Source organism: Schistocerca cancellata, chromosome 5 (genome assembly GCF_023864275.1).
Source record: "Schistocerca cancellata isolate TAMUIC-IGC-003103 chromosome 5, iqSchCanc2.1, whole genome shotgun sequence".
NCBI classification, from domain to species: Eukaryota; Metazoa; Arthropoda; class Insecta; order Orthoptera; family Acrididae; genus Schistocerca; species Schistocerca cancellata.
This window is the reverse complement of record NC_064630.1, coordinates 573,472,440-573,487,495: the sequence shown is the minus strand read 5'-3', so window position 1 is coordinate 573,487,495 and position 15,056 is coordinate 573,472,440. Positions and strand designations below refer to the sequence as shown.

General features: G+C 37.2%; 1 protein-coding gene across 4 annotated transcripts in view; it reads left to right on the top strand.

Moving 5' to 3' along the window:
- LOC126189000 (myosin heavy chain 95F) overlaps positions 1–15,056 on the top strand; it is a 432,971-nt gene that overhangs the window by 400,634 nt on the left and 17,281 nt on the right. For 2 of the 4 annotated variants that reach the window (XM_049930803.1, XM_049930804.1), the window contains 2 exons: positions 5,642–5,692; positions 13,331–13,451. In XM_049930803.1, the coding sequence (XP_049786760.1) occupies positions 5,642–5,692; positions 13,331–13,451 (172 nt within the window). The remainder of the gene's footprint in view (positions 1–5,641; positions 5,693–13,330; positions 13,452–15,056) is intronic. The other 2 variants (XM_049930805.1, XM_049930806.1) reach the window with 2 other exon arrangements.

The following is a 15,056-nucleotide window of genomic DNA, read 5'->3' as shown; positions in this document are numbered from 1 at the left end:
ATAAGAATGTACACAAAGTTCTAAACATTTTAATGTGAACGCAGTTACAGTATTTCATACAAGTCAGGATACAAGCTAAGTCGAGTACATGATACAAATCACAGTTCACCACAAGAGTGGAGTCCAAGTTACTGCAACAAAATAAAATAATGCAATGAGATAGCATGCTCTCTGCTCCAAGGTTATATGAAGTTAGTTTCTTGATTGGTGAGTTGAGGTGATGCTGACCATTAGCGGTGCACGCAGGTCCTGATGTGGTGCTGTCATCTGATATCTGATCAAAAGCATGAGGATGCACAAGATAATGGAAACCACTGCATTAAAGATGCATAATGTGTATCCGAAGAACATGTGGTCTGTAACTGAAAAAGTGTCATGATGATCTCTCCATTGGCAAAAGATTCCAGAATAGTCTCCCACTAGATCTTTGGGAGGTGACAATGAGAAAAAATGTTGAATAACCAACGAAAGGATAAAATTCTATGAGTTGGGGCATGGAACTTCAGAAGCTTGAACATGGTAGGGAAGCTAGAAAATCTGAAAAGGGAAATGCGAAGGGTCAATCTAAATATAATAGGGGTCAGTGAAGTGAATTGGAAAGAGAGACACGCATGTCTGGTCAACTGGGGTAATAACAACAGCAGCAGAAAATGGTATAATGGGAGTAGGATTTGTTACAAATAGGAAGGTAGGGCAGAGAATGTGTTACTGTGAACAGGTCAGTGACAGCATTGTGCTTATCAGAATTGACAACAAACCAACACCGACAATGATAGTTCAGGTATACGTGCCAGCATCATAAGCTGAAGAAGAAGAGATAGAGAAAGTATATGAGGATATTGAATGGGTAATACAGTATGTAAATGGAGACGAAAATATAATATTCTTGTGGGACTCGAATGCTGTTGTAGGGAAAGGAATAGAAGAAAAGGTTACAGGAGAATATGGACTTGGAGCAAGGAATGAGAGAGAAGAAAGACTGATGGTGTTCTGTAATAAATTTCAGCTAGTAACAGCAAATATTCTGTTCAAGAATTTCAAGAGGAGAAGGTATACTTGGAAAAGGCCGGATGATATGGGAAGATTTCAGTTAGATCACATCATGGTCAGACAGAGATTCCAAAATCAGATACTGGAGTGTAATACATGCCCAGGAGCAGATATAGACTCAGATCACAATGTAGTAGTGATGAAGAGTAGGCTGAAGTTTAGAAGATTAGTCAAGAAGAATCAATACATAAAGAAGTGGGATGCAGAAGTGCTAAAGAATGACGATTTATGCTTGAAGTTCTCTAAGGCTACAGATACAGAATAAAGAACTGCTCGGTATGCAGTACAGCTGAAGAGGAATGGACATCTCTAACCAGGGCAATCATGGAAGGTGGAAAGAAAAACAAGGTACAAAGAAGGTAACCTCAAAGAAACTGTGGGTAACAGAAGAAATACTTCAGTTGATTGATGAAAGAAGAAGGTACAAAAATGTTCAGCAAAATTCAGGAATAAAGAAATACAAGTTGCTGAGGAATGAAATAAATATGAAATGCAGGGAGGCTAAGATGAAATGGCTGCATGAAAAATGAGAAGAAATTAAAAAAGAAATGATTGTCGGAAGTATTGGCTCAGCATACAAGAAAGTGAAAACAACCTTTGGTGAAATTAAATACAAGGGTGGTAACAGTAAGAGTGCAATAGGAATTGCACTGTTAAATGCAGAGGAGAGAGCAGATAGGTGGAAAGAGTACACTGAAGGCCTCTATAAGGGGGAAGAGTTGCCTGATGTGATAGAAGAAGGAACAGGAGTCGATTTAGAAGAGACAGGGGATCAAGTATTAGAGTCAGAATTTAAGAGAGCTTCAGAGAACTTAAGATTGAATAAAGCATAAGGAATAAATAACATTCCATCAGAATTTCTAAAATCATTGGGAGAAGTGCAAGAGCTGACAAGTGCAAGAATTATTTCACAATCAGCTTAACAGCTGTTGCTTACAAGAATAATGTATAGAAGAATGGAAAAGAAAACTAAGAAAGTGTTAGTTGATGATCTGTTTGAGTTTAGGAAAGGTAAAGCCACCAGAGAGACAATTCTGACATTGCAGTTTATAATGGAAGCAAGACTAAAGAAAAATAAAGACACATTCATATGATTTGTTGACCTGGAAAAAGTGTTCAACACTGTAAAATGGTGCAAGATGTTCAAAATTCTGAGAAAAATAGGGGTAAGCTATAGGGTGAGATGGGTAATGTACAATATGTACAAGAGCCAAGAGGGAATAATAAGGGCGGATGGCCAAGAACGAATATGTGGAAAACACTGACAATGAGAAGGGATTGGATGATGGACACATCTGTTAAGACATCAGGGAATGACTTGCATGGTACTAGAGGGAACTGTAGAGGGCAAAAACTGTAGAGGAAGATAGAGATTTGAATAAATCCAGCAAATAATTGAGGACGTAGGTTGCAAGTGCTACTCTGGGATGAAGAGATTGGAACAGTTGAGGAATTCATGGTGAGCTGCATCAAACTTGTCAGAAGACTGATGACTGAAAAGATGTAGGATGTGGCAGGTCTTGCACCTGTGTCTTCCACAGGTGTAGCACCCATTCGGCAAGGGATTGGAATGGAAGTGGTGTAGGAATGGACTGGGATGTTGTGTAGGTTGAGTGGGGAACTGGGCAACAGAGTTTTACTTTAGGAGGGATGGGAAGGAGCTTGGATAGCATGTACCACATTTTTGGACGTGATGATAGGTAATCAAAGCTCTGGCAAGGGATATTATTCATTTGCTCCTGATCGGAACAATATTGGGCAACAGGGGGGGGGGGGGGGGGGGGGAGTGCTCCTTTACAGCTGAGTGTTGTGCTCCTTTACAGCTGAGTGTTGGGCATGGTTTGAGGAATAGGTATGTGACACTGTTGAGCACAACATGGGTGCTTCGCAACTCATGCCATCTGGATCCTTCCCTCAAACAAGTGTTTCTGAACTGTATCAACAGGAGCTCTCCTTGCAAGACATCCTTCACCCCCATAATCTTCCTGGTCTCAATCTCCACTAACCCACTGACTTCACACCCTCTACCCAACAGTTTCTCCTGTCTCTGTTCTGTCACCCTCCAAGCCCATGCCTCCACATCACCATTGCATGCCCCACCTCACTAACTCTGGTACCCAGGTGTTGCGTCATTAGCCTGTGTACCTGACACCACTTCCTCCCACATTCTTAGCCTGCCCACCTGCTCTGCTGTCTTCCTCCAAGCTGCTAGCTCTTCCTGTTTCTTTCTAAACCTACTGAACTGCTCTCTCTCTCTCTCTCTCTCTCTCTCTCTCTCTCTCTCTCTCTCTCTCTCTCTCTCTCTCTGTGTGTGTGTGTGTGTGTGTGTGTGTGTGTGTGTGTTCTAGCTGATTAGTTGATATAGTGAAGTATTAATAAGATCATGTCCCTTCATTGTAGTGTTTTAAAAGTGTATAAACAAATTCACAATAGTCATGAAACAAATGTGATCATTGTGTACGAGCAAGATTCTTGTCTGTCTTTTCAGCATTATGTGCTACTTGAACTAACTAACAATAATCAGAAAACAAGTGTGACTATTGTCTGTGACCAGGATTCCTGTCAATCTTTTCAACACTATGATCTAGTTTTACTAGATAGTTTAACCAATGTAACTATCCACAAGAGACTTATTTCTAATGTGGAACATCAAGAGAATATAGACTGAAAACTTCTTAAGATGTAGTGGTGCCAGACAGACTTGCAGTCATAAAAAGTGCTAGTTTCAGATCTGTAAGTTCTTGTGTCCATCAAAAGTGGGAAAATAGTTGGAGTAAATGATTTTTGATATATGGTTTGATTAATTCAATAATCGCTACAGCTTAACAATATTTGTCCTAAGATATTGCCTGTTGTCAGGATATAATAAATGTCATAACTTCATATTATTGCACAGATTTTTCTTAAATGTTCAAGTGACATGTGCTAAACCATTAACTGTTTTAGTACCCAGCACACTATGATAACTCCAGCTATGATTTGGGTTTAGCTACTAAGCATCCTATTAAATTCATAAAGTCCCACATGAAAGCAATAAGCGACTGTCATGTTAGTTACAAACTAAAAGAAGAATCACATAGAAAAGCAACATATCCACTGATATGGTAAAAAGTAACCCAAAATGTTGGAGCAGACTTATGTAAGCAATGGATATGATGTAAGCAGTGCAATATGAGAAAGTGACCTGTTCCACAGCAGTTATGATGTGCTATGATTTACATCTAATCTTTTGTGACAGATCACCAAAGCAGACTCAACAAACATGTTGCAAGACGCCCTCAAGAATTACAAAATTTAGCCAAAATATAATGAAGGAAAAGGCAGTTTATAGGACATTATATGTAAGGAATTGTGTCTGGTATGATAAACCACATGGATTTCAACATTCATTTGGTATCAAAATAGATTTCCTTAGATTTCTTTGTCTGATTCCTATACATGGTAAATGGTGTTGAGGATGATCCATATTTTTGCTAATTGTGGTTCAACAGTTCCTGTTCTCTGAAGTTTCCAGTCCTAGCTTAGAGTATTTTTATGAATTAGGGGAACTCAAATATGAACAGTTTGAAAAAAGGATTGACTCATCAATGTAACATACAGTAGGGTGCACCAGATTTCTTGTTAGTCTTGTGTACATGCGTGTTGATGCATCAGTGCTAATGAATAATGAGTCTCTCTTCTCAGCTTGTAAGCCTCAAATCAGCACAAACCTTGGTTTCAAAGAATAGAATTTTTTTCCATTCAAAAGTCATATCCCATACTTGAGTTAGTAGGTTATATTAGTAGAAACTGTTTAAAGTGTTTCTACAGGTTGATCACAATGTCTTGAATCACAGACTGCTTTACTTTTACATTTGGGATTTAGATAAGGACTGTCGCAGAAAGTTTAAAGGGACAGAACTAGGCATTATTTTTCAGATAACCCTTAACAATTATCTAGCTTGCAAGAGGTGCTACTTCTTGATGTGGCAGTGGTTGTGAACACAACAGAGGTGGCTGTGATCATTGTGTATGTCCTTACTGCTTCTGCATACATGTTGTAAAAGTGTTGAGCCTGTGAAGTTATGTTTTTGACATTTTAATATTTTTATGTTTCTTAACACAGGGATGACTAAATAAATCAAGAATTTTCAACTATAAGAAATATTTTTATTACATTTTAAAAATATTTTTAACTCTTCATTGTTTGCAGTTCACTTTTTCTGTAAACAGTGAATATAACAGTCTGGGAGAATAATGCAGTATTAGATAAAATAGATACAAATACACATAATCAATTTGAGTCAAGAAATTCTGCAGTCTTTATCAGAAATTCTTGGTAATATGTAATGAATCTTGGTAATAAGTTATGAAATTTATCCCCCTGAAAAATATCTAATTTGTCTGTCTATTACTTCTACAACTGTTATGTGATGCCTTCAATATTTATAGTATATAAGTGACTATAGCTTGTTCATTGCAGTTTTCCTGCTTGCAATATTTGTGTTTCCATGTGGGCAGTGTGACAATGAATTATTCTGTGATGTTCTGTAAACACTGAAATGTAAAAATATTCTGTGTACAGTTCCATGTATGGTTGTTTCTCCAACAGTAGGCCTGTCTACAATGAAGTCAGAAGTCCAACGCCAAGTAAACTCAACAGGTAGATACCATCACATTGCACTGTGCTATATGTATAGTGACACAGCTTCTTGCACTCTGCATGTCCTACTACTGTCTCTGGTGATTCTTTTAACTCTTTTTGTCACTACTTTTTGTACATTTGTAAAAAATATCATTTCACTATTGCCTTGCACTAATGATTAGCTCTCTTTTCACTTGCTGCAAAAGCTGTAACATTTGTTGCTAATTTTACCGCACACTTGTAAAATGTTGTTGTACTGTTGCCATTAACTCTCTCTTTTTTCCTGTCATGGTCTTGTAACAGCCCTAATTGATTGCCAGGATTATTGAATGGGTGTTCCTTGTACTTAAGTATTTGTGAGAAAGATACACCATACCCGTACCCAAGCTGCACTACTTCTTTATTTATTTCATGTTTACTGCTCGTTCTGAAGTGAAATATGCACAAACTATCCATGAGTGTAGAAGTCCCTGAACATAAGAGCAATTTTATGGCTTGCAAGCAGGTTTGGCACTCAGTGGCTTTGTAATCAAGGTTTAAGTACAGAAACCCATTCTTAGTGAAGCATTTACGTGACATGGTGACTGTACCATCTACATTCTAAAGTCTTACACATGGTCGGTGCATACACTGCTTGATAATAGCAATTCCCAGAACTAGCCGTAGCGAAATAAATAAAATACAGTGCAACTGTGGTGGGGTTATTGTGTTAACATTTTCACAGTTCATATGCTGCACATTCCAGCATGAATAAACTTGTCATTATGTAGCTTTTGTCATTGCACAGTGATGAAGTAGAATATTTGCACCTCCTTTGAATATAAATTCCTTCTTTTTGACTGAATGGAAGGCAGGTTGTTTGGTTTCCAGTCACATTTTGGTGTCACAGAGTAGGAATGCTTTCTTAGGGGAAACTTGGTGACCATATTGGCGAAGGGGGAGATCTTATATTTCAGCCTCAGGTCACAATAGTGGTATCATTCCCAATTTCAACTTATTACCAAAATATCATTAGATTTTCTGATTAAAGTGAAAGAAAAAAAGAGTAGTAAAATACTAAAAAACTGAGGAGGACAAGAGAGATGCTCACAGTGCAAATATGTTGGTGATCTTATTATTGAAACAGAAACCTATAGTTGACTGTGTAATAATATGAGGTTGGTAACTCTTCAATTGTAAATGTAAAATTGATTTTCAAGAAAAAGTCTTCTCAAACTGAGAAATAATAAAAAATTACTTGACTACTGGTGTAGATTATCTAGACATGCACTAGAAGATAGATGACACCCATCTGCAGGCACAATCTGTGAGTAATAAATTAGTATCTGGCAATCACAAGTTTACACTGAACATCCAGTAAGAAAGAACTGGTGAATCAAGCTACTGTTAGCCCAATGCAAGCTGTGAGAAAAAGGAACCCCAACTTAGGAAAAAGACAAAAAACTTGGAGAAGGAACATCATGAAAGATCAAAAAATACTTAAAAAACCTCTTTATTAATTTAACAACTGTTGTGGGCAATTTTTAAATTAGTGAAAAGTTCAAGCTTTTAAAGTACATTCAAATAGCATCCTTAAGGAACATAGTGATAAATATCAAGATGTTGATCCATGCATCCTCTTTTATGTCTGCTGTTTTATTATTACCTACTTTATAATGTTCTCTAAAGCTGACTTACAAAATCTGCTCATTAAGCCTGCATAAACTTTCAGACAGGCACCAGATTTTATCTTGTATATGTCTGACTTTGAGTATTTATTATGAACAACTCTTTATGCCAAATTTTATGTTGGCTGTCAGTGTGGAGAACTACTCTTTTTTTCCATCTACACTGCCCATCTACCTTCTTAATTAACTTCTTATGCAAGTTTTTGACGTCTTTTGGTTTTTAATCTTTAGTCACAGCTACTTGTTTTAATATAGCAAGTTTGTGATAGTACTCATTTGATTTAGAGCTAGAATGTGTAATCTGTATATCACAGACTGGAAAGCGAAACACATCTGTCAGCTAAACAAACTGCCTTTCATTTAGTCACAGAGATGGAATTTATACTCTAAGTAGATAATACTGAGTAAACTATTTTTGTATGGATGTATTTGGGCTTCAAAGCTGTAGTGAATTTCTGTCATACATTTCAAATGCTTTTGTACATTTGGTTTTAGATAGGCAACTCGTGATAACTTCAGTATCTAATTGATTCATGACTGTGTAAATATTTAATTGTGATATGAGTAAAACATAGGTGAGATATTGAGCAATACATAGACACATAAACAGAGGAAACAACAGTCTGGCTCATGTTTTTAGTATGTGTTCATTTGCAAAACTTGCACTCTCACTAAAGCAAATGATGGGATAGTTGCTTTGCTCTTGCCCAATCTGAGTGCATGCTCCCTCTGTAATTACTTATATTTCACCACTTAGCATAGTTCAGGGTAGTGTAGTGTTGATTTCAGGATATGAAATTATTTATCAGAAAACATGTCATTTAGGCAACAGTAATTGAGGTAGTAGATGTTTATAAACTGATCATTTTACACTGATATTAGTTGTATTAGATTACCACGAAGTGAAAAGATACTGGAATTTATTTATATGTTCATATAATTACTTGCAAATCAGGGTGCTTGTGACTCATAGGTACAAATGCTTGGAGGTGAAACACGGTATAGCAATTCACAAGGGTAGCAGCCACACTGCAAATGTATTTAGCTGAAACCTGTATGCAGTTATAGGCCAATTCTATGAATAATGTTTCTTGGACATTTTATTTTCTTACAAAATTTCATACAGGTTAATGTGTATATGCTGTAAATGTGATCTAATACTTAATAATTTGAGACTAACAGTTTTTGAGAGAGTGAAGTTTAGTAATGTGGCCACTTCTGCCAGCCATGTTCGAATCAGTAGGTGTGATGTACATTAACTGTTGAAAGTAGTCAACACCAGATTCGGTGCAGAAATTATGGTGAGCTGTATATATAATATGCCATGACAGATTTGTGAGTGTTGTAAATGATAGGAACTATATCAGTAGCCTATTTGTGAAGTTCAACATATGTGTCATGCAGGGTCTTATATAGAAATATACTGAGGAGGCTTTAAAAAAAGGTAGTGTCATGTATAAGGAATGTGGGGGCCACCCCATTGGTATCCCTTTGCCTATCTAGCACTAACCAACACTTTCTGTTTATCAAATTTGACTTGTCATGTATCCAATATTTTACTGAAGTATGTAATGGCTCAGAATGGACCAGTAAATTAAGATGTGTGCACAGTCTTTGTAGTACTGGTACCAGAGATGCTAGTGTGTTACAAATCCATGACCTCCAAATGAATGGGCTGTATGTCCTCTAAAAATTATCAGTAAAGATGGGCAAAAGAACTGGATGAAAAAGAATCTGGTGAGGTTCTTGCTGACAATGCCAGCCTGTAAGTTATCATTAAAGGTCACTTGATGACAGTGTTCACCCATTGCAAGTGGGCGTAGACCACTCCAAGTTTTGTTATTGCACATTAGCATCACCACGCATGAAAACAGCCTAATCTGACCACAGAATAAAGCAAGGGAAGCCATATTAATATACTGCAAAGCAGAAAACAAGAAACAATGTTGAAGCTTTCCTGGAAATCAACTGATTGTAAAGCTTGACCATTTCATGATGGTATGACTGTAATTATTGTTATTGCACACCCACACCACACTTAGATAGTTTACATGCTTTGTGCAAGTGATTCCATGAATGCTAAATAATGGTGGATTGGTGATGAATTCAGAAAACATGCTGTTCTGAAATGGCATTGCTTATAGGTTACAGGTATTGTGCTGTTCGTTTTCACTGTAAGATGATTCTACTTCTTTATGATTTGGAAGTTTCAGGTTTTGGTTAACAGTGACATTATTCGAAGAGGTGGCCTTTGCAATTTCTGTGATGTCTGTCTGTTGCAAGATCCTAGAGCACATTCTAAGCATTAAGACACTCCTAGAAGAAAACAAACATCTCTCAGAGAATCAGCATGGATTCAGGAAAATCCAATCATTTGAAACATGGCATCTCACAAACAATAGATGCAGGTGGACAAGTAACAGATTTCCAAAAGGTGTTCTGCACTGTGCCACATCATTGACTACTATAAAAGATACAATAACATGAAGAATACTTGAGTGACTCTATGAAATTTCACTAACAGAAACTAGTATGCAGTACTGAATGAAGTATGTTCACTGAAAGAAAAGTAACGTCATGTGTTTCTCGAAGAAGTGCCTCTAATGTTATCAGTATATTTAAATGATTTGTTGGACAGGATCAGCAGTACTATAAGATTTGTTCAATGATGATGTTGCTGTGTACAGGACAGTATCATTATTAGACAATTGTAAGGATTAGCAGGAAGCATTGGACTAGATTTCCACTGTCTAATAAACAGCAGCTGTGTTTAAACGTGGATAAATGTAGTTTAAATGCGGATAAATGTGAGATAATGCCTATGGCACTGCATTGGTGGAGCTGTCATTTGTACTCAGTTGATTCATGTGAAATGGTTTCCAATGTGATTATGGCCACACAATGCGAGTTAACAGACTTTGAAAGTGGAATGGTAGTTGGAGCTAGTTGCAGGGGGCATTCCATTTCAGAAATCATTATGGAATTCAATATTTAGAGATCATCTGTGTCAAGAGTGTGCTGAGAATACCAAATTTCAGGTGTCATCTCTCATCACGAACAATGCAGTGGCCAACAGCCTTCACATAACGACCAAGAGCACCAACATTTGCGTAGAGCTGTCAGTGCTAACAGACAAGCAACACAGTGTGAAATAACCACAGAAATCAATGAGGGATGTACAATGAATGTATCTGTTAAGACAGTGCAGCAGAAAATGGTGTTAATGGGCTCTAGCAGCAGATGACTGACTAGAGTGCCTTTGCTAACAGCATGACATAGACTGCAGTGCCTCTCCTTGGCTTGTGACCATGACCTGGTCAAACGAGTCCTGATTTCAGTTGGTAAGAGCTGATGGTAGGGTTCAAGTGTGGTGCAGACCCCACGAAGCTGTGGACCCTAGTTGTCAAGAAGGTATTGTGCAAGGTGGTGGTGGCTCCATAATGGTGTGAGCTTTGTTTACATGGAATGATTTGCATCCTCTGGTGCACCTGAACTGATCATTGAGCAGAAATGTATATGTTCAGCTACTTTAAGACCATTTACAGCCATTCATTGACTTCACTTTCTGAAACAACAATTTCATGGCACTGGCCCATAGTTGTTCGCAACTTGTTTGAAGAACGTTCTGGGCAATTTGAGTGAATGATTTGACCATTCAGATTGCACTACATGAATCCCATCAAACATTTATGAGACATAACTGAGAGGTCAATTTGTGCACAACATCCTGCACCAACAACAGTTTAACAATTATGTTTGGTTATAGAAGCAGCAAGTATTTATGCAAGGGACTTCCATTGATTTGTTGAATCCATGCCATGTGGAGTTGCTGCACTACCCTGGGCAAAAAGAAGTCCAGCACGATATTAGGAGGTATCACATGACTTTTGTCACCTCAATGTATGTGATCAGATAAGCCAATTAGAAGGTAACTGAGTCTGAAAACAAACTGTCAATGGCTGCTGCACAATATCCTTCAACCTGTTGGAAAATTTACATTGGGAAACATGCTTTGCAAATGTTTGCATATTTGTGTTTGGAGACCTTGTCACTGCATCTTGTATAATGTACATTATATTTTAAAAGCATTATTTTTCTCGGGAATGTAACTGTGAGTGGTACTGTGAATGAAGTGAACACTAGTGGAAGTATCATTTAAATGCCTTGGGGATTTTCGTATGCTTTTGGAATCCTCAGTTTATGTTTTTGCAAGAAAATATTTTTCAGTTTAATAGTTATAGAACAACTTGTAATCCAGGAATCAACCAATATGTATGTACTTTATTTTATGCAAGGAATTTTTTTCATTTTCTTCTTCTTCTTCTTCTTCTTCTTCTTTTGAGCTTGAATTTACTTCCTGAAATTTACAACCCTCCCTGAATTTCATTATTCTCTCTTTTTATAATTGTGTTATTTTCTTTGGCTTACCAGATACAGTGAAATTTTCTCCCATGTTTATGAAGTGGAAAATAAAAATAATAATCAAAAATCTGAAAGATGCCTTATAAATTAGGTTGCTATTACACCAAATAGTGATGCATCAGTGTTCAGTTAAAAAAAAATTGTGGGCTGCAGCAAATTTACTGTATTTGTCAAGTCACAAGCCATCACTTAACCAATTATATGGTTAATAAATTACAACAGGACATCTAAGTAAGATCCTGTTACAGCTCACTCTGAATACGGAGTGAACCTGAACTCCACACTCCACTGACACACGATCTCTGGTGGCTCATTACAGAGTAATAAAGTATAATGATTTATTCAGTTTGTTATCCTAATTACCTTTGTTTCTGTGGAAATGCTTTTACAACAGTGAAAAGACTTTAATCTGCAATCACCACATTTAACACAGGAACCATCTGGCTTCTCACAGGGGCCTGTGTACAAATATAAAACTGCTGTGATATAGTCGCTGCCACTGTGTGGAAACAAACTGTGTAACATCACTGTGCCACTGTTCCATTGCATTCAAAGAACCAATACACACTGTGCACAACAGCCACATCTTCATCAGTAGTTCGACCCATACTAGTATGCATCAGTGTTAAGATACAACTAACACTGCCATAGAAACAAGCTCAAGGCTTAACTAAACAGTACTGAATACAGCTTGAGGAGGAAGAGTAAAGTGGGCATTAGTGTTGTCAACAGCAGGTACCGTGAGTGAATCCTACCCATACTATTATGCATCACATCAGTGTTAACATATAACTAACACTGCCATAGACACAAGCTCAAGGGATAACAAAACAGCACTGAATACAGGCTTGAGGATGAAGAGTAAAGTGGTTATTAGTGTTGTCAACAGCAGGTACCACGAGTGAATGGAACAAATTCACATCCAAACAAGATGCACTGTGCATACCATTGACATTTTCAGTGTAGGTATTTTCTGTGTAATGCAGATACAAATTAAATGATGATAGGAAATCAAATGGAATGCAATTACTCTGTAATGAGCTAGTGGATACCACGTGTCACTTAAAATAGAATACTCAGAAGATATCCTGGAACTACCTCAGAAATTTTGTCATTTTTGTTCAGCTTTACACTGTCTGTCTCAATATCTGCACCTGGGTATTGTTTGCTGGTACAGAATATCAGAAAATGATGTGGACTAACTATTACATGTATGTTTGCTCTGATGATTCACACATTTTGCTCAAGACCAAATGTTCTTGTGCAGTAGTAAGATACTGGATGTGCATTTTTGAAGGTGATGGTTAAAGTCCCCTTATGACTATATAAATTTAGGGATCATTTCTTTGAAAAGGATGCAGCCCATCTTCTTTCCCCAATCTCAGCCTGTGCATTGTCTCTAATGGCCTAGTTGTTGGTAGACCTTCCCTCTCCTGTCCCATGCCTTTGCCAATCAATGCATATTTCCTACATGAAGAATAACCTGTTGTTCTGAAGTTTGGAGTGCTATTGTTGTTGTTTTATGTATGTTATTTACAATATTACTTAGTTTTTTCCATAATTTCAGGTCAGAGCTAGCTCGTTCAATACAAGGAAGTCAAGGGAAGCAGAAATATGATCTTTCAAAGTGGAAATATTCAGAACTAAGAGACACAATTAATACTTCATGTGATATTGAACTACTGGAGGTGAGAATTTTTCGTAATATAACTGTTTTTGTTCTCTTTCCCATCGTCTGCCTCATGATTTAACTACAGAGTAAATAAACTAGTCGGGTATCTTTGGCTATAGGTTTTGCAAAAGTGCTCTTTTGATGTCATATTGCTAAGGCTAAGAATTTGAGAAGAGCCAGCTATGGTTTCCTCCTGGGTGCACACTGTGCAAGACAGAGGGCAAGTGCTTACTAAGAAAATGCTGAACTAGTAAAAATGAAATCAAGGTCGAAAATATATTTGGAGAAAATACTACCTGTACATTTTGCATCCTTGTCTATAATTTTGTCAAGTGCCATTCCATCCAAAAGTAGTTTCATGAATTATCTTTTGTTTTCTTTTCAATTTTGTAAGCCTATCTGCCTCTGTCTCCAAATTAAAAAATGTCTGGTTCAAACAGAATACTTAATTTTTTCTCTCTGTACTTAGATGAAGAAACAGGGCAAACCGTAAAATTTTGTACAGTTGGAACAGGTCTGTAATTACTAGAAATGACATAACCAAATCCTCTTGATACATCTTCTGATAATAAATCATGTTATTATTATTATAACAGTAAACACAGCAAGTGAGTTCAGTATGCTGGATTTCATATTTTATGCCTAGTTGGGCATTTCCTATGTATCTAGTACATCTGGTGTATTGGTGGATAATTTGTGCAGATCCCAGTGCAGTGACTTTTTGTAGTTAATGGATGGGAACAGGATTTAGTGCTATGTGCAGCTCTATAATTGAATTATTTGTCTCGTTTTACTCATTGGAAACAGTAAAAGGTAATCACCCAGTATTAAAATGTTCTGTGCTTGAAAAGTGAACTATGTTTCATTATGTACATTATTCAAAATAAAAACTGGCTGCTGCCTTGAAAATGGCTTACCTGACTAATTATGTGACAATAAAAATGACCACACTTAGACACACTAAGTCCACCAGTATGCACAAGCTGGAGACATTCTAGGCTGCAGCAATTTGTTAGGTAAAGTTTTCTTCTTCTCCAGTTGTCAAGTGCTGTTTGTCCTAGTGGTCTGATGGCAAATGATGTACAGTGTAAACAGCAAATTCAGTGTGTGATCTTAAGCATTCACAAGGCCAGTGCTTGAGGCAATTGTTTGCATACATTTTTTATGCCGCATTTGATCAGTATATTAAAAGTACATCTCTAATGCAAGCAAAGTCACAGTGTATTTCTCTTTCTCACACGAGAGTAATAACATGACCATTTAAAAATATTTCTGTGACATAGTTCCTTGCTGATAGTCCAGCTGTGAATCATTTGTACATGAGAATTTACCTTTGATGCTGTGGGTGCCAGACTCCATCTTATGGCCACTAACTACTGTCTGGATATTCACTTTGTACTGCAGTTAGCATCTGTGATATAGAATGTCTGCTACTGCTCCGATTTCGACAAATGTTAAGGTATTTATTTTTGTTTTGTGAGTGCCCATGGAAAATTTCTGCAATAAACTGAGTGAATACCATGCACAGGGTAAGTTTAATGGAAAATCACACAGACTCTCTAATTCTGACTTCAGTGGAATGGAGTCCTGAAGTATGTAAACTGATAGTGATATGTTCTGT